Here is a 20,363-nt window from a genome sequence, read left to right on the forward strand (position 1 = left end):
GTTATTTCCTCGCCCCCTGAGACTTTATCTTAGAACCAATTAATCTATGCTGTTTACAAATAAGGAAAGGAGCTCAGATGCCCTTGGGCCCTGGCAACCATCCGTAGGGATCCAGAGCCTCATAAGGCCGTTCTCCACTCGAAAAGAAAAAAGGCACAGAGAAGGAAGGTGCCACGCTGTGTTCCGGGGTTACACAGCGGAACTCGGCCTGGGGAAGGTGACAGGCCCGGGATTTGGCCCTGGAGACCTGATCACCCACCACCTGGGGCAGGGGGTTCAGCGACCGGCCAGCCTAGCTCTCGTGTGTCCACCAGGGGCCGCCAGGAGCCGCGCCACCGGGCGCGCGTGGGCGGGGAGGGCGCGAGGCCAGAGTGTCCCGGGGGCCGTGGGTGTGGCCTCGGGTGTGAGTCGGCGAGACCACGAGCGGGGTCCCCCCTGGGCGTGAGCGAGCGCGTGCGCACAGTCTGGGGATCCTAATGGGCAGCATCACCTCCTACCCCTCCGGGAGCCCGCTTGTCCTCGGTGTTTTGTGTCAGAAGCTATGTACCCAGGTTGTGTGGGTGGACGTCGGCGGGCAGGGAGGAGGACGGGGGCACCTTGTAACCAAGTTGGCACACACACACACATACACACAACCCCATGGCCCAGGGCTTGGTTCCCAGGCCCCCGCGGCAGGAGGTCTGAGGGAGGGATGTCCCGGAGGGAGGGCCTCAGAGTAACTTTTCTTCGGAAAATATGTCGGTCTGGTCCCCAGCCCAGGCCTGAGTCATCAGGCTCCCGCAGCATTGAGTCACGGCCTCCACCTCTGCCCCTGAGAGCTTGGAGGGTACCCCCCTGAAGTTCTGCCCAGGGCTCTCCTTCCCCAGAGGGTTTGGTGGGGAGAGCGATCCCCACCTCTAACCTGTCCCAAGACAGCCTGACTCCCACAGAGAAAGAAGCCATGGCTTTATTTGCACTGTGGGAACGCTATTACGTTCACAATCCCCTCCCAGGCACGGGGTGAGGGGTGATGGGCGTGGGAATCCCAGCGAACACCCTGGAGGGGGCATCGTCCCCATCTGTTTCGCGCTTCCCCATCTTTTCCGTGTGGTCCCCCACCAGGGTCAAGCACTAATACGTAGTGAAGGCAGGAAAAGGTGTGTGTGTAGGGGGGGTGAGAGTTCCCTTTAGGGGAGGGGAGGGAGGGTTGTAGCACCAAGAGCCCCTCCCCCCACGACGTCCCTGAAAAGGGGACTAAAATAACATCCTGGGGCCTATCTGGCAGGGGCTCCACTTAAATATGGACTGATGGTGGGCCCTGTGCCCCAGCAGTCTAAAATTCGGACCACCAGCTGTGGGGAGTCTGAGGTGGGGGGCGCAGGCTGGGCTTTCAATCCAGGGCAGGTGAGTGGAGGACAGAAAGGCCTCAGAGCGGACGCCTTCTGGGAGAAGCAGGGATGGAAGGCGGTTTTTGGTCTGCAGAGGATCCTTCTTAAAGAAAGGGGTGTGGCAGGAACTGGGGGGAGGGGCTGAGGGGTCCAGCTGAGGAAGTAGGTGGTGTGGCTCCCCTCCCCAGCCCCCAGTGGTGCCAAGACCTGAGGACGCCATGGGGTGGAGGGTCCCCGCCTGGCTGGGCAAGAGGAAGCAGGGCAAGGGGACCCTCTGTTAGTCATTTCAACCAAGTGGCTGCTCACTTATGAGGGGTCCTGCTCAGAATCACGGATCAGACGGGTTAGGCCTGGGGGTGTGTCTCTGTGTGTTTGAGTGATTCTGTAGGTGGTCTCTCCTGAGAATGTCAGCTCCGTGAGGGCATATAGAGGTGTCTGTTTTGCTCTCTGCTGTAATCCCCAGTGCCTAGAAGGAGCCCTGAACATAGTAGGTTGTCAAACAAATTTTTGAATGAATGATGCATGGATGGATGCTTGTGTGTGTGTGTGTGTTTGTGTGTGTGTGTGTGTATTAGTGTCGGAATGATGTGCTAAGTGTACGTGAGGGTAGAGGTGTGAAGGGTGGGCAGAGAAGCCTTGCCCCTCCCCTGGTCCCCACAGAGGGACCCCCATCCTTGCAGCTGGGAGAGTGGGCAGGCAGGGTGCACGTGGGCCAGGGTGGGAATGTGCGTGCAGCCATCCGGAGCTGGGGAGCCACAGCAGGGCAAGAGGGAGGAAGGGCCGGCAGGCAGCGGCTGGCTCACTCAGCGGAGCCCTTGTGACGCCGCTTGGAAGGTGGCACCAGGCGGCGGGGCAGGTTGGTGGGCAGCCCGTGGCCCTCGAGCTTGGCCTCGATGAGGTGGCTGGCCAGGGCGAACTCCTCGTCGTCCAGCATGCCGTCTCGGTCAACATCGCTCAGCTTCCAGATGCGGCCCAGCACAGAGTTGGGGAGCTTGGTACCCACCATCCAGGTCTTGGCCTTGGTGCCGCTCAGCTTGCCATCGGACGGCGCCAGGTTGTAGAAGATCTCATCATATTTGGACTTGTCCTTGGTCACCACCCACTCAGCCTCATCATCCGAGCCCTCCTCGCCGTCCTCCAGGACCTCGTCAGGCCCCCGCTCTATGAAGGGGCCCATGTGCGTGCCCTCGAAAGCGCCCCCCTGCACGCCCACATCCGTGCTCTCCAGCTCCTCCTGCCGGAGCAGCGGCATGAGCTTGGCGATGTTGTGGGTCAGCATCTCATCCAGCGCCTCCAGCAGCTTCGGCTTCAACGAGTGGAACTTGGTGAAGTCGTGAGCCATCAGCAGCTCCTGTGGGGAGGGGAACACAGAGAAGTCAGGGGGCACCATCCCGAAGCCCCCCAGCCCCGTGCTGGCTCCGGGCAGCTCTTGACAGAGAGGTGCAGAAGTATTTGATTATCTGAACACCCCAATCCACTTGGGTACCCACCACTCAGAAGAGACTTGGGCAGCAAGGTCCCACGGTGCCCCCCACCCCACCCAGTGCCAGGCATGACCCCAGAATCCCTGGACAGTAGAGAGAGCAGGGGCCTTTCATCAGCTGGTAGAGAAGGATTTCAACATTTTGACATCAGCCATGGCTTTACCAGAGCACACCCACCAGCCCTCAGTCCTGCCCACCCTCTACGGTACCCCAGCTGCCCAGTCAGCATCCCCACCATTATGCACGTTGAGAAAATGCAATTCCTGCCACCCTGCTGGCTCTGTTACCCCACCTCACAGAAAGGGCTAAGCGGCTTGCTCCATATTTGGAGGTTAGGTTTGGGATGGACAGGTCATCAGGAGATCCTGGGACTACCCCCCACCCCCGGGGCAAGAAGTCATCTGGTACTAGAGCCGCTGCAGGGCTGGGTTTGTGGTCACGCTGCTTCTCACACGTGCAGCTGTTAACGCGATTGCCCCAGAAGAGTTGCAGCAAAGACCAGTCCATATCGCAGCACCACATTAATTTCCAGAGCCAAGGCAGAGAGCTCCACTGATCATGACCATAAAGAGACGGGGGTGTGATTAATGGTGATGAGTACGGAGGACTCCAGGGCCAGGCTGCCCAGGTTCCAACCCAGCTCTGCCACTTGGGAGCTGTGTGTCCTCAGTCAAGTGACTTGACCTCTCTGGTTTCCCTGTCAGTTTCCAGATGTGTAAAACAGGTTGAGAACTAGCACTCCCCTCACTGGGAGGCGGGAAAGGCGAAATGAATTCATCTGGATGAAGTGCTCAATAAATGTCAGCGTAATATTCACAGCTGCTCTTTATCTAGCCCAGCGGCTCTCAACCAGGGATGACGGTGTCCCCCAGGGGACAGTGGGCAATATCTGGAGATATTTTTTTTTTTTTTTTTTTTTTTTTTTGCGGTACGCGGGCCTCTCACTGTTGTGGCCTCTCCCGTTGCGGAGCACAGGCTCCGGACGCACAGGCTCAGCGGCCATGGCTCAGGGGCCCAGCCGCTCTGCGGCATGTGGGATCTTCCCGGACCGGGGCACGAACCCGTGTCCCCTGCATCGGCAGGCGGACTGTTAACCACTGCGCCACCAGGGAAGCCCCTGGAGACATTTCTGATTGTCACAACTCAGGGGTGCTACTGGCATCTAGTGAACAGAGGCCAGGGATACTGCTAAACAGCCTGCAATGCACAGGACACCCCCTACAAGGAAGAATTATCTGGCCCCAAATGTCAGGAGTGTGGAGGCTGAGAAACCTTGATTCGGCCCAAACTCTGTGCCAGACACTGTCTAAGGAGGTCGCGAACACTGGCCGATTAAGCATCCAAGGTAGATACTATCAGGATGCCGATTTTCCAGCTGAAGAAACTGAGGCTCAGAAAAGTTAAGTGATTGACCAGGTTCACAGAGCTAGTCAGTGACCAAGGGGAAATTCACTCTATTATAATTGTTCAGTATTGAACTAGAAATATCTAAGACCTAAAGGTCACAGGCTTTCAGTATCAGCCTAACACAACCTCAAAACAGAGGCTGGGTTAGGGGCGCTAGTCCTTGCCTGCATGCCTGAGCCTGGACCTCTGTCCCCACGTGCATTGGTCACTCCTGCCCTGCCCACCTCCTGCGGCCCTTCATTTACCCCACACTGCCACACCCAGACTCAGTGCTTTCCCCGACACTGGTTAATCCTAGGCCTGGACATGTGAGGAGCCTCCGGTTATCCCCTAATATCCATCTTCCTTTCTTCCTCAGTATGGAATCCCTGAACGTTACCTGGGTATCTGGCCACCTAGAGAAAAGACTACACTTCCCAGCTTCCCTTGCAGCAGCCGTGGCCATGTGACTAAGTTCTAGCCAATTGGATGTCAGCACGAGTTGCACATGCAACTCTAGAATTGCCCTGTTCAATGCAGTAGCCACATGTGGTTATTTAAATTAGTTAAAACTAAAACCTAAACTTTCAGTTTTAATGTGGCTAATGGCTACCACATTGGACAGCATGGCATAGAAAGTCACCATAGAAAGTACTATTGGACAGCACTGTTCTAGTAAGTGTTTTTAAAGAGAGAGACTGTACCATTAGCTTCCCCTCCTGCCCCGCTCCTCCCCCTCTTCTTGCTGGCTGGAATGCAGACACAATGGCTGGAGTTTCCACAGCCATTTTGTACCATGACGGGGTTCTTGGGACTGGAGGCCAGACTTGGAGGAGGATTAAGACAGAAGGAGACTGGGTCCCTGGCTCTGTAAAGCACCAAACCAGCCCTGGACCATATTCCAGGACATTTATGAAGGAGAGAAATAAACTTCTATCCTAACGAAGCCACAGTTGCTTTGGGTTTGCTGTTCACTCCCTTAATTCACAAAACCACGCTCCCACAGAATCATTTGCGGGAAGTGCTTTCAGGAACCTGCCATCCATCCCTCTAGTTTTCAAGGTCCCATCCCCGAGCCCATGGAAGCCAACCTTCCCATCACATCACCCCTGATGCCTTGCTCCTGGGCGGCCTCCCACCTGCATCTTCTGGCAGTCTGGGAAGTCGCCGGGAGATATGTGATGCTCCAGCTGAATCTTGGCAAAGATGACGGGCAACTTGAGGATCAGCTGCTTCTTCTTGTTCTCCTTCCCAAACACGGAGGGCATCTCCTTCTTCAGGTAGCTGATGATGTAGGTGTGAACCTGTGGGGAGGAGAGTTCTCACCTAAGCCTGCCTCACGGTCACCTGCGGGGCTCGTTAAAACATGGGTTGCCCGGAGTTTCTGATTCACTAGGTCTGGGGTGGGGCCTGAGAATGTGCATTTCTAACAATTACAGGTGAGCTGCTGCTGCCGCGGGTACAAGGGCTTCCCATCTCTTCTAGGTACCCTCAGCCCCTCCCGTGGCATAAACATCCCTCCACGTCCACTGCCAAACCTACATACCAGCCCTGGCCTCTCCCTGGAGCTCAAGACTCAGAGCTGATTGCCTTGTCAACGTTCCTGGACAGCTCCGTCTTAGGACGCCCGCAATGGAATTCAGGTCCAGCTCCCAGAGCTGTGCCACTCTCAGCTGTGCCCATCTCGGGAGACGAACGGCACCTCTACCTCTCCCTACCCAGTGGAGCCCAGAAATCTGAAAATCATTCCTGATTTGATTCTCTCTCCTCACTGGCCACATCTGTTTCATCAGCGAGCCCTTGTAACTCCTAAATCTCTCTTCTACTTTTCCATTTCTCTGCACCTCCGTTGCTGCACCCCCAATCCCAGCAGTCCCGTCTTTTGCCTGGGGGGACACACCAGTCACCCCACTGGACTCCTGGCTTTTCCTCTGGCCCCTCCAGCCCCTCCAATCCTTTCCCCATGAAGTAGCAGCTGGAGGGTCGTTTTTGTTTTGTTTTGTTTTGCTTTTTTAAGGAACAAGTGCGGCACCATGAGACACTGCTACTATGTAACAATTTGTTTCTTATCCAAGTGCAAAATTCCTCCCACAGCTGATAAGGCCCTACTGCAGCAATTCTCAAAGCGTGGCCCGGGGGTCCCCGAGACCCTTTCAGGGGTTTGCAGACTCAAAACTATTTCCATAAAAAAAAAAAACAAAAAAACAAAAAACTATTTCCATAAGAATATTAAGGTGTTGTGTATCTTTTTACTCTCATTTCCTCCCCAGTGGACAGTCGAGTTTTTAAAGGCTAAAAGATATTGCAATTGACTGCAGAAACAGATGCGCAAATCCAGATGTCTCCTCTGAAGCCAGACATTAAGGAGATATGCAAACATGTAAAACAGGGCCACTGTCCTCCCTAAGTTGGGTTTTTTTTTGGGTTTGGAAAACAGTTAATTTTCATACAACATCTGTTACTTAGGTTAACAGGTAGTAGATTTTTTCTTGCTATTTTAAATGATCTTACAATGTTAATTATTATCAATATCTGTTCATTAGTATACATCGACATGATCAAAATGTATAAGTAACATTTATAATAAATGCTACTTATTAATAAGGATATAAGTATTGTTTGGGAATTCCCTGGCGGTACAGTGGTTAGGACTCTGTGCTCTCACTGCTGAGGGCACAGGTTTGATGCCTGGTCAGGGAACTAAGATCTCGCAAGCCATGCGGCACAGCTGAAAAAAAAAATTATATAAGTATTGTTGGTTAATTAATATTATGAGAGACATAAACATGAAACATTTTCTCAGTATTAACTTACTGTTTTTTGTTTTGTTTTGTTTTTGGATATAACGCGAGGCTTGTGGGATGTTAGTTCCCCGATAAGGGATTGAATCCAGGCCATGGCAGTGAAAGTGCTGAGTCCTAGTCACTGGACCGCCAGGGAATACCCTCAGTTTTAACTTCTAATATGGTTAATTTAGAAAGATTTAACCCGTGTACATACAAACTCTTGGGGGGGCCTCAATAATTTTTTTTTTTTTTTTTTTTTTTGTGGTACACGGGCCTCTCACTGTTGTGGCCTCTCCCGTTGCGGAGCACAGGCTCCGGAGGCGCATGGCTCACGGGCCCTGCCGCTCCGCGGCATGTGGGATCTTCCCGGACCGGGGCACCAACCTGTGTCCCCTGCATCGGCAGGCGGACTCTCAACCACTGCGCCATCAGGGAAGCCCAAGGGCCTCAATAACTTTTAAGAGTGTAATGAGGGCCTGAGACTGCTCTACACGACTTGGCTCCTCCCACTTCATGCAACTTTATCTCCCTCCATCTGCTCCAGCTTCCTCACCTGCTGTCCTTTTTTATCAGCATGCCAACCACTTTCCTACCTCAGGGCCTTTGCACGTGCTACTCCCCACCTGGAACTCTGCCCTAGTCTCCCAACAACTGGCTCCTTCAGCTTCCTTTTGATGTCATCTCCTCACAGAGGCCATCCTATGGGAAGCAGGTGCCGCAAGCACCACCATCCAATTCCTTTCTACCTTTACTTTTATTGTTTCATTCACAGCACTTATCACAATTCATCATTATTTCATTTATCTGTTAGTTTACTTATTCTGTCTCCTTCCATCAGAATATGAGCTTCAGGAGGGCTGGGACCTTGTCTGTTCCCTCTGTGCCCAGCGCCGGCACAGTGTGCAGAGAAAAGACTCAAGAAATATTTGTGGAATAAACCAATGAACTTGAGAACCTTTGAGCCATAAGTTATCTCATAAGTTATCGAAAAGCAAACAAGGAGGGGACTTCCCTGGTGGTCCAGGGGCTGGGACTCTGCACTCCCAATGCAGGGTGCCCGGGTTCGATCCCTGATCAGGGAACTAGATCCCACATGCTGCAACTAAAAGATCCCACGTACCGCAACTGAAGATCCCACACGCCGCCACGAAGACCCCTCACGCCGCAACTAAGACCCGCCGCAGCCAAATAAATAAATAAATATTTTTATAAAAAAAAGAAAGCAAGGAGAGAAAAAAAAGATGACCATTCATATGTCCTATTTTTAATAGGAAGCTCAATAATTAAATGGATAGGCTTAAATAAAAATAGAATATATCTGGAAAAAGACACAAGAAACTACTCACGGGGGTTGCCTGCAAGGAAGAGGACCTGAGAGCCATTGGGGTCAGAGGTGGGAGGGGGCACGTTTGACAGAACATGAGTGCCTTCCCATGAGATGGTCTTAAATGTTCAATTAAAAGCACTCGTTAAAAAGTCCTTTTAGTGAAGAACCTAGAGGCAGGACAGGAATAAAGATGGAGATATGAAGATGTAGGACTTGAGGACACGGGGAGGGGGAAAGGGTAAGCTGGGATGAAGTGAGACAGTGGCATGGACATATATACACTACCAAACGTAAAATAGAGAGCTAGTGGGGAGCGGCTGCATCGCACAGGGAGACCAGCTTGGTGCTGTGTGACCGCCTGGAGGGGTGGAATAGGGAGGGTGGGAGGGAGACGCAAGAAGGATGAGATATGGGAACATATGTATATGTATAGCTGATCCACTTTGTTATAAAGCAGAAACTAGCACACCATTGTAAAGCAATTATACTCCAATAAAGATGTTAAAAAAAAGTCCTTTTAATGAGTCATAGGTTTAGAATGCTAAACATTTTGGTGGTACCTTGGCTGGCTCTGAATCCTCATCTCCCATCTCCACCACCCTGGGCTCTGCGTTCAAGCACGTCCCGGCCTCAGGGCCTTTGCGCTTGCTGTTCCCTCTGCCTGGGTATGGTCTCCCCCAGATCTCCACTCTGCTCACCCCTTCCCCTCCTTCAGGCCTCTGCTCAAATATCGCCTACTCCAGGAGACCCTCCCCAATGACCCTAAAATAGCCTCTCACCAGTCTCTCTGCTTCATTTTTCTTCATAATCCTTATTACATACAATATAATATTAGAGATTAATTTGTTTAACATCCACTTCCCAATTAAAAAGCAATTCTACAAGAAAAGAAACTTTATCTGGTTTTGTTCCCTGCTCTATCCCCAGGACCTAGAACAGTGCAGGAGCACACTGTAGGTGCTCAATAATTGTTTGTTGAATTAATGCTATCGAGTCACCTCAGCGAGCTCGGTATGAAGGTTCACGGCATCCTGGTCTCCTTAGAATCAGAACCTCCCAAGACCCTGGCCTCAAGTGTCACAGCACAGTGAAATCGCCCCTTCTAGCAGCAGCTACCACTTCAACCAAAGGGCAGAGCCAGAGGACTCATCCACATCGGACACTGGGACAGACAGGGAAACTGAGGCACAGAGGGGTAGTTACCAAGAGTGCGGAAAGGCCTTGTACTGTTGGGGGAGAGCATATGGGGAGGTAAACGGTGTGTGCTGTTGTTTGATGGCTGGACCAAGTGTGGCAGAATCACATGTGGGGGATGAGCGGGTGACACGGGGCAGGGGAGAAGCAACAAGGCTTGGTCATTGTAGACCCCGTGTCTTGATTGGCCCCGGGGAGCCATAGATGGATTTGCAGGAGGAAGGGGAAGGAGTGGTCTGCAGGTCTGAGAAGGCCAATCAGGGCAGGGGTGTGGCCAGGCCGGTGGGTGGGGCCTGCGAGAGCGGGCCAACGAGGAGAGGGGACGGGGCCTAAGGGCGGCTCCTCGGGAACCCAGAAGACAGGAGGAGGCCAGGCACTAATGGCTTTTCCAGAGAGGAAGCCGCGGAAGGTGCCAGGAAGAGATAACGTGGGTGGGCGGGGTGGGCCGGGGCGCGGGTCCCGGACTCCGGGGTTTGTCTGGGTTTCCGGAGCCACCTCCTGCGTGGCGGGGGCACCAGGTGTCCGGCCCCACCCCACCCCTGGGTCCCACGGACCCTGGGCTCCCCCTCCCGCTGCTGTCTGCTTCCCCGAGGGACCTGGGGGACCGGGGTCCGTAGGGGAAGAGGGTGACCCAGGGGGAGACTGAGGGAGGGAGGACTGAGAGAGGGAGAATGGAGAAAGAGAGAGAGAAAAGAGAATGAATGAGGGAAGAGAAGAGGAGAAAAAGAGAGACAATAAGGGAGAGAGAGAAACTGAGAAAGAGGTAGAAATGAGATGTAGAGAGAGACACACACAGAGAGAGACAGAAAGACAGACGGAGACAGTCCAGGGCCTGGGCAGAGGGCGAGAGAAAGGTGGATTCGGGAGCCCTCAGGAGCCGACCACACTGGGCGGCTCCCTCCCAAGGAGGATTCCTGGGGTGGGGGTGGGGCTCTGACTCACCCCCTCTCTGCAGCTCCTTAAACCAACACCTCAGGCTCCTCCATCCCCCATAACCTTCCAGGCCTCCCTGCCTGCCCAGCTTCCTGCCCCACCTCCACCCTGGCAGGCAGCCTCCCCTGTGAATGTTCCATTCGTCCTCCAAAACGCTCTTAAACCAGTGCTCTGCCCTCCCAGTCCCGGAGGCCCTGTCCTGATCCAGGCTCCTCCTTGACCCTCAATCCCCAGCCTCCTCCCTGGTCTGGGAGCCGAGTCTCACTGCCCTTGAATTCACCCTCCAGAAGGCAGCTAGAGTCTGACCCTGTCCCTCCCCTGCTCTGAATCCTTCCATGGCTCCCCAGTGCCCTCAGGACAAAGCACAAGTTCCAGGCCACAGCCCTGGGTGATCTCTCACCCACCCCACCCCACCCCTGCCCCTAGCCTCAGATTCAGTTACTCCCACTGTCTACAGTGGCTTCAACACTGACATCTTTTCCTCTTCCTTGAACTGGCCATGTTCTCATCTCCAGCCCACGCACTTGCTGGTCCTGCTTTCTAGAATCTCTTCCCCTCTTTGTCCTCCTCATCCTCCAGTTTGCAGCTCAGATGCCCTCTCCTCCAAGAAGCCCTCCTGGATTTCCCCTGGGCTCCCCAGTCTCAGCCCTGACCATGTCGGATGGTCACTGTCTGGGGATGCGGTGGTCTTCTCCCCTGGACTGCCTTGGTCACTGCTGTGTTCCCAGCACCACCCGGCACAGGGCCAGGCACAGCAGGAGAACTTTCTCAGATTAGAGAACTTAACTAATCAGAGAGTTGATGCCAGGGACCAGCAGTCACGTAGGGGAGGATCAGAGGAAAGGCAAGAGCTGCCGCTGCCTCCCCAGCCCCGGTTACTGCTCAGCCAGCCCCCCATCACTGCTCACCCGCACCAGCCGGGCCCTCTTCACCAGATCGTTGAGCTTGCGCAGTGCGGCGTGGCGCGGCAGGCCCTGGATGTCGCGGAAGAGGTCCTGCTCCTCCAGCTCGAAGAGGCGCCGGTTGTCGGGTACCAGGAGGGGCTGGGACCAGAAGGAGCCGATGTAGACGCGCAGCACCTCGGGCGTGCCCACCACCTTGCCCAGCGCCCACATGAGCGCCCCATAGACGCGCATCAGCTGCTGCGTCTCCACCATGTCGGCCTTGTTGAGCACCACACGGATCTTGTCCTCATGGCCTCGCAGGGCGCCGATGGCCTCCGAGAACTCGTCTGAGATCTCCAGCTTGTGGGCATCGAAGAGTAGGATGATGAGGTCCACGCGCTCGGCGAACCAGCGCAGCACGGCCGGGAAGTCGTAGCCTAGGGGGAGGGGGTGATACATGGGCGCCGGGGGCAGAGGTCAGCACCCGAGCCTCCAGCCACGGGGATGCAGCCGTTCCTTTGGACTCAAGTTAGACTGTACCGGACGTTCAGGTTGTTAACCTTCGAAATTTTTGTCTGTGAGAAACAGCTGAGGCCCCGAGAGTGCCCCACAGCTCTGTCTCCACAGCCTTCAGAATTTCCCCCATCACTCTGGCCCCCGTCTCTCAAGCCATCTACTACAGGCGACAATCACACCCTCCCCTTTCTCATTCATTCTTTAGGCAGATATTAGCAGCGGGCATTGGCCCAGTGATTGAAACACTCAAGTGTTCCTAATAGACTCCCTGTGCTTCTATGGACAACCCACCACCCCTACCCCCCGCAAGGCCCCCAAGTGCCTCCGTCACCCCAGCCCCTCCCCAGGATCTGTCAGATCTCCCCACCATCCAGCAACTAAAGATTTCACTCGGGCCCTGGTTATGCTCTTGCCATAGCAGATGTTAAATATTTTAAATTTATTCACAACATTTACTGAGTCTTCTGTGTGCCAGGCCCTGTCCTGGGCACTGGGGGGTCCCACAGGGAACATCAGACAAGGTCCTTGCCTTCGTGGGGCACCCATCCCAACAGCTGGCTCCTGGGTCCATTCATTCATTCCTTTCACCTTTCCATTTCCTCACGCACTCATTCATTCACGCTGTTTGCTTTTTTGCTTGTGCGCTCATTCATTCAGCAACAAGTGATGCTTGGGAGAGAGGAGCAGTTGAGACCCCCCGACTTGGCAGTTGGGAAGACCCGCGTTTGAATCCCGGCTCTGCCCCCATCAGCTAGGTGACCTAAAGCAAGCAGGTAACCTCTCTGAACCTCTGTTTCCTCCTCAGTAAAATGGAAATCATCATAGGACCTACCTCCTAGAACTGTGTGAAGATTAAAAGAATACACATGAGGGGACTTCCCTGGTGGCCCAGTGGTTAAGACTCCTTGCTTCCAATGCAGGCGGCGCGGGTTCGATCCCTGGTGGGGGAACTAAGATCCCACATGCCACACGGCCAAATAAATAAAATTTAAAAAAAATTTTTAAGTAATACACATGAGCTAAGATACATAAAGAGCTTAAACAGTGCCTGGCACTGAACTATACACTTAAAATGAGTGAGCTTTAGGCATGTAAATTATACCACAATAAAACTCATTAAAAAAACGGTGCTAGGCGCATGGTAAGCACTCAACAAACATTACTCATGATGCCTGTGAGACACCGCTGGGGGGGTCATCCAGGAGCCACGCCCAGAGCCGCCTGCTCTGTGCTGGGGACACAGTGTGGCTCAGGCAGCCCCAGGTCTGTCCTTACTGGGCTCACAGTCCAGAGTGGTCAGGCTGGGATGCAGCAGCCCAGAGGGGAGCGCCTGACCCAGCCTGGGTGGTCAGGGAGGGCTTCCAGGAGGAGGGAACAGAGTGGCAACCTGGGGGATGGAGGAGTTAACGGGCAGAACAGGGAGCCATCGCTGATTCACCCGAATTCACCTCATGCCCTTCCCGATGCAACTTATTGAATCTTCAAAACGACCCCAGGAGACAGGCACCCTTATGACCCCCATTTTCCAAAAGGGGAAACTGAGGAACAGAGAGGTTAAGGGATTTACTCCAGATACGCAGGTAGGAAGCAACAGAGCAGCAGCCCCGTGGGCCTCCACGCTCTGCTGGGGAGCTGGTGCCAGGCCAATCCTGCATGGGAGGAAGCAGGCTCCTGCAGCCACTGGGGACTGGATGGGATGCGGTGGGCGTGGGTGACACTGTTTTGCGGGGAGAAAGGGCCAGGTCACCAGCAGCTGGGGCCCCTCCTCCCTCCCCAATGTCTACACAAACACACACAGCGGCCCGGCTTTGGAAAGTGTGTCTCATGCAGGGAGGGACAGAGGGAGGGAGGTTGAGTCAGCGCGGGAACCGGAGACGTGGCAGAGAGGCGCCCGGGGGCGCACAACGACAGCCTTGCAGAGGAAAAGCAGTCATCATGGGCACTTCCATAGCACCTAGCGTGTGCCAAATACTGCTCTAAGTGCTTCATACATTTCGACATTTAAATTGAACCCTCAGGGCAACCTATGAGGCTGATGCTATCACGTTCCCGTTTTACAGATGAGAAAACTGAGGCATGGAGAGGTTAAGTGGCTCAGCCAAGGTCCCACAGTTTAGGAGGAGCAGAGGCCAGATCTGAACCCCGCCAGAAGGCTCCACTATGCTACAACCACACACGTGTGGCCTTCACAGATATTCCAGGCAGAGGCCGCATGCTCCACCAGTGCACACACACATGCACACACACGTGCACACACACACTCGTGCACTCAGGAGCGTACACCTGGACACCATCAGAGCCGCACACTACAAGATGCACACTCCCAAACACACCCCCACTCACAATCTGGAACCTACACAGATATCCGTGGTCACGCAATTGCAAAGACGTGAGACCCGCACAGAGTAAGAGCAGCGGGCACACGCAAGCCCGTGCACACGCGCACACGCACCAAAGTAGAGACACAATCATATATAGTTACACAAAAGATACACTCACGCACATACACACACACACACCCTCACTGTACACACAAGGGCACAACTGTATACAGAGATACAATCACATGTGGTCACACCCAATCCAACAAAATCCCCTCAGTCTTTCCTACACGGTCACACACAGGTACAATCCCAAGCACAGCCCCGACACCTCAGAGTCACACCCACAATTACACACTTTCCCAGACACACACTACATGATCCACACAGTCACAGAAGAGTTCCCTTGCCCAACACGCTCACACACACATTTCACAATACAACCACATATGGAAACACCACCAGTCACTGTCCCACACAATCCCACAAAGCCCCCCGGAGTCCCTCAGAGCTGCACACAAAGTCACACCCTGCCACAATCGCGGGCACAGACTCCCAGACACTCACACACACGCATCCTTACAGACAGATGGGCGGACTCTCCTCTTCCCCTACCTCTGCTGAAAGGGAAGGAGACCCTGTTCTCTGCTCTTCCCCACTTCCTTTGGGCTCCCACCCTGCACCCCTGCCCTGGCTTGGAGGCCTCCCTCCCCTCCGACTCTCCCAGGCCCACGCCCCAAGCTCCCCACCCCCACCATTGCTTCTGCAGCTGCCTCCTGCCTCTCTTCCGGGGAACAGGCACCTCCTGGGCAGCGGCCAGGGACTCCCGGAACCGTCCGCGCCCTCCCCCCGGGGCCCAGCCTCCTTGCCTCCCTGCAGTGGCCTCCCACTCCCCTCTGCCCCACACTGCAGCCTCCTTTGCCCCAGTTTCTGGCCTCCGAGGCCTTGTGGGACAGGGGTGGAAGGGGACAGAAATGCTGGGTGGAATGAGGGTGGGGGCCGGGCTCCCTCGGAGGCCCCGCTGGAATTCACCCCCTCCCCTCTACACTCCCCCTGCACAGCTGTTTATAAATTCCAGGCCGCCCTTGGCGCCCGCCCAGATTCCCCTTCCCAGGTCCTGCTCAGCCCCATCTGGGGCCCAGACACAGAGCCAAGAGCTCACACGGGCCCAGGGCCTGCCTGCCCGGCTCGGCCTCCTCGCTGGGTCTCCTGTCTCTCTGTATCTCTGCCTCGCTCTCTGAATCTCTGTCCATCTTTGACTTTGTGTATCTCTCTCTGCCTCTCTTGATCTCTCCCCCTCCATCCTCCAGACCCACCCAGATATGCAACTGCAGCCCGTTCGCACGTGTTCACCCACACGCCTCCCCCACCCTTCAACGTGTGCCAACATGGAGGAATCACAGCCTTCCACCAGCTCCCTTCTGCTACCCCACCAGCTCAGGGCCCGCGGACACAGGCCCAAGTCCTAGCAGAGACCCTGGGACCCTCCCGCCTCAGACCCAAAAGTCCAGGCCCCCAGCCCCTCCCCGCTCAGACCCAGAGATCCGGGCCTCACTCACCGCGGCTCACTCTCTGTTTGGCCCCCGACAGGATGCCTGGGGTGTCGATGATACTAATGCTCTCCAGGACCTGATTGGGGAGCTGGGCGCACATGAACCTGGGGTAGAGGGAAGGTCAGGGGTCAGTGCAGGGAGGGGCGGGAGGAGAGGACACATAAGAAGGGAACCCAGGACTGCACCGAGGAGAATCAGGTTCAGGGATGGTTATCACCATTTTCCAGATGAGGATAGGAGAGAAACAGAGAGGTTAAGTCACTTGCCCAAGGCCACCCAGCTAGACAGCGGTTGAACCCATGCGTCCCTGGCTTAACTGCTCCCCTAGAGAAGGCAGGAAGAGGAAGGATCTAGTAGAGAGAAGGGAATTGGGGCTGAAAAGGAGAGACACACAGACAGGGATGGGGCAGGGTTGGGGGCCAGGGACAGGAAGATGCACTCCTGGCTCTTGGCCGCACACCTGTTGAGGAAGGTGTTCCCAAAGGGGTTGAGTTTGCGGAAGGGTTTGTCTGGGTCAACGACGAGGGCGTTGCCAGGCACGATGCCCTCGGTGTCACCATGCATGACGGCCACGAAGCAGTCGGTGGTGGGCTCGGGCCCGACCCGGGAGCCGGGCACCTCCTGCTCCAGCAGGTACTGGATGAAGCTGGTCTTGCCCGTGCTGTACTGGCCGGCCACCAGCACCATGGGCTTGCCGTCAAAGTCAGCATCCTCCAGGGCTGGTGAATGGAAGGCCCCGAAGCGGTAGTGCTCCTCGAGAGGCAGCAGTTTTTCACGGTACAGCTCCTTGAGGGCTGAGGTCACCGTGCGGATGGCCTCGGGCTGCTGACCCCGAGCCCCGCCCCGCTTCAGCCAGCTGAACATGGTGGCTGCACACTGCCTGCTGAGCTCGCTGATGGAGATGCACAGGGGGAGAGCTACCTGTGGGAGGAGAGGATGTTGATGGGGGACTGCCTGGAGGAAGAGGTGGAGAAGAAAGAGAGCCAGGAGGTCGAATAGATGGAGAAAGATGGGTAGGGAAGGGGAGCTTCTTAGAGCACTGTTGGTGGATGGTAGGAGTTGATGGCTGAAGGAGGAAGGTGATTATTCCAGCTGGAGGAAGAGAAACAGAGTAACAATGGCATGATTGAAGAAGGGGGATTGATGGTGGAAGACCAAGAGATAAACAAAGGGAACGATGCAGAAGCTGATTGGAAGAAGTGTATTCCTTCATCTTTTTCTTTCTCCTCCACCCCTCCCATTACTTTGCACAATTTCACTGAAATCACACCATGTGTCAAGAGCTATGAATGCAAAAATACTTCAGAGACCAGCCCCCCCGCCCCCAGCCCCGCACAGTCAGAGCCTCCAGTGAGGACAGAACCTGGGCACCAAGCAGTCAATGATGCTTGGGAAATGCCGGGCAAGTGGACTTGTAGGCACCAGAGGGGGACGTGGTGAGCCAACCACAGGATTGGGAAAGCTCTGGCTGGGCTGACTTTTGAGCTGCTCCCTAAAGAGTGGGCATGACAAGGGCATTTAGGCAGAGAGGGTGGGGAATATCATGACCTGGAGCTGTGGAATGGATGGACAGAGTGGCTGGACACATGGGCACAAGGATGAGAAACGAGTCTGAACTACTGCCTGGGTCCCCCCAGATCATGATGGGGCTTGGGCATTCACAAGAATGTAACATTTATGATCACTGCATGCCAGACACTGCTCTAACTCATTTAATCTTCACAAAAACCTTGTCAGGTAGGGCTGTTATTATCCCCACTTTTCTGACAAGGAAATGTAGGTTCAAGAAGATAGCAATAACTTGCCCAAGATCACTTTGCTAGAAAGTGCTCAAGCTGGGACTCCAGGCAACCTGACCGCAGATCCTGCACTCCTATCATAGGTCTAAGGAGGTAGGGAGGGAAATAACTACCAACCCAGCAGCAGTGAGCACTTGCAGCGCCCAGATCATGTTCTCTACATTTCCTTACTATCCCTTCATGCTCTGTGGGATCTGTAGTGATGTCCCCTCTTTCATTCCTGGTATCAGTCGTTTGTGTCTGCTTTTTCTTCTTTTTCCCCCTTGATCAGTCTAATTGGATGTTTATAATTGCACTGATCTTTTCACAGAACCAACTTTTCGTCAGATTGGAGTCTCTAAATACCATTTTCCACTAAAAGAGAAACTGAGGCTTCTTGAAGAAATGGCTGATTCTGGGGCTGAGGTGGGAAAAGAACAAGTGAGCCTGGGTCAGACAGTGGGGAAGTGCTCAAACATAGATGGGGCATGTCACAGGGACACAGACTCAGCTAGACAGGACTCCCGCTGGCCAAAGATGGGACAATCTGCACATCAAAAATAACTGCAAATCAAATATGTTAAAATACATAAAATCATAATGATACTTAAAAAAAAAAAAAAGGAAAAGAATTCGGGGAAGGTATGCCAGAGAGGTGAAGGAGAGGCTGGAGCCAGGACCTGGGATGTTGGCAGAGGGAGGGAGCCCTGGGTGGTGCCCTATGCAGGGAGGGACCTGGGGGACATCTTGGGGAGGCCGCTTTGGGGTTGACTGGACAGGCGATCAGGTTGGTGAGGTAGGAGAGGAGCTTGTGGGTGGGAGGAGGGACCAAATAGGACAGAGATGGATGAGGGCGGTGAAGGGAGACCCCAAGGAGGGGATCCCCTCTGGCTGAGAGGATGAGGGAGTGGGAGACACTGGAAGGGAGGAGGAGAGTGGGGGACACTGTTAAGACTGGAAGGGGCTGGTGGGAGTGGGGGAGACAGGGAGGTTTCGGAAGGGAGTGGGGAGACCCGGGAGACCGTTACACAGTGACTGGGGTGGGGACTGAGGGTCTTTGGCGAGCAGGGAAATAACTCAGAGCCAAGGCAGACTCGGGGGCTCCGCGGGCGGAGGCTGGGAGGCGACATCTGCGGTCGGGGACCACTCACCGATGGGGCGCGCAGGCGGCTGGACCGGGCGGACGAGCTGGGCGGGGGTCCCGCGGGGATTCAAGGCGCCCGCGGATCGGCCTGTGCTCGCGGTCCAGTCCGGAGCCGTCTGAGCCGGGTGGGGCCGAGAGCAGGGAGGAGGGACGGGAGGGGCGGGACAAGGCGCCCCCGCACCCCCCCGCACCCCCCACGAAACCGGGCGCCGGGCCTCTGGCGCCCCCCGGTGGGGAGTGGCAGGGCGCCTTTGTGAGATGGGTGAGTGCGCGGGCTCCCGGTCCCGGGTTCAAACTCCATCCCTGTCTCCCTTCCTAACATGGGAATAGTAATAATAAAACAATAACACCAATACTAATAATAATTTATTATCAGTAATAATAATTTAAAAACTTAAACGAGTTCATGAAACTCCTCTGCTCACAACACTCCTTGGTTCTTCTCTCACTCCAAGTAGAAGCCAAAGCTCTCAGAGTGGCCCACAAGACCCTGAACGATCTGCGGGCTCCCTTTGCCCTCACCTCCTTCTCTCTCCCCTTCGCTCACTCAGCTCCAGCCACACTGGCCTCTTCGCTGTTCCTCATACAACCATCCAACTTCAGGGCCTTTGCACTTCTTGTTCCTCCATCTGGAATGCTGTCTCCTCCAGGGATCCAAGTGGCTCCCTCCCTCCCCTCCTTCAGGTCCCCACCCAAATGTCACCTCCTCTGAGAAGCCCTCCCTGATCTCCCACGATTTATCCATTATCGCTGCTTTATTCTTCTCTGCTGTCTTTATCACCACTCTACATATTTCACATTTCTCTGCTTCAGCGACGATCTCCCTCACGAGAACGTGAGCTCCACGAGAGCAGGGATTTTAGACTGTCAGCAAGAGGAATCGTTGATGTTCTCACACTTCGGTTGTTTTGGAATTTCTAGGGATTGTTCACTCATCGCTGATTAGACCCACAGCTAATCGTGAGCTGATACACCAGCCCCTATTACCATGTCACAAACTTGTGGATTAAAAAAAAAAATTTTTTTTTATTTGGCCGTGCGGCATGTGGGATCTTAGTCCCCCAAACAGGGATCGAACCGGGGCCCCCTGCAGTGGAAGCGTGGAGTCTTAAACACTGGACCGCCAGGAAAGTACCAGACTTGTGGATTTTTCCAAATATACTGATGGGACTTCCCTGGTGGCACAGTGGTTAGGAATACGCCTTCAGGGACTTCCCTGGTGAAGCGGTAGTTAAGAATCCACCTGCCAATGCAGGGGACACGGGTTCGAGCCCTGGTCCGGGAAGATCCCACATGCCACAGAGCAACTCAGCCCCTGTGCCACAATTACTGAGCCTGCTGTACTCTAGCGCCCGTGAGCCACAACTACTGAAGCCCGTGCGCCACAACTACTGAAGCCCGCACGTCACAACTACTGAAGCCCATGCACCACAACTACTGAAGCCCGCGCGCCTAGAGCCTGTGCTCCTCAACGAAGAGTAGCCCCTGCTCACTGCAACCAGAGAAAGCCCGCAAGCAGCAATGAAGACCCAACGCAGCCCAAAATAAATAAATAAATATAAATAAATAAACTAAAAAAAAAAAAAAGATGAAGAAGGCAGCCAGTGAGCTTGTAGTTCGGACACTGTCAATCTTGGGTTCCAATCCTGCTCTGTGTCCAGGTGATCTGGGCCCTGAGGTAGCCATTCCT

At 54.6% G+C, this 20,363-nt stretch overlaps 1 protein-coding gene across 2 annotated transcripts; it reads right to left on the minus strand.

Moving 5' to 3' along the window:
• Positions 1-928: 928 nt before the first annotated feature.
• EHD2 (EH domain containing 2) lies at positions 929-18,815 on the minus strand. Of its 2 annotated transcripts, XM_067719638.1 has the most exons (6): positions 18,681-18,815; positions 16,212-16,672; positions 15,758-15,855; positions 11,386-11,798; positions 5,377-5,541; positions 929-2,718 (listed from the first exon to the last, which is right to left on the minus strand). In XM_067719638.1, the coding sequence occupies exons 2-6, from the start codon at positions 16,613-16,615 to the stop codon at positions 2,167-2,169; spliced, it is 1,632 nt and encodes a 543-aa protein (XP_067575739.1). In that variant the 5' UTR covers positions 16,616-16,672; positions 18,681-18,815; the 3' UTR covers positions 929-2,166. The 2 variants fall into 2 exon arrangements, with proteins under 2 accessions (XP_067575739.1, XP_067575740.1); XM_067719639.1 differs by lacking the exon at positions 16,212-16,672 and having other exon boundaries at positions 18,681-18,805.
• Between the last annotated feature and the right edge of the window lie 1,548 nt (positions 18,816-20,363).

Source organism: Pseudorca crassidens, chromosome 20 (assembly GCF_039906515.1).
Source record: "Pseudorca crassidens isolate mPseCra1 chromosome 20, mPseCra1.hap1, whole genome shotgun sequence".
NCBI lineage: Eukaryota > Metazoa > Chordata > Mammalia > Artiodactyla > Delphinidae > Pseudorca > Pseudorca crassidens.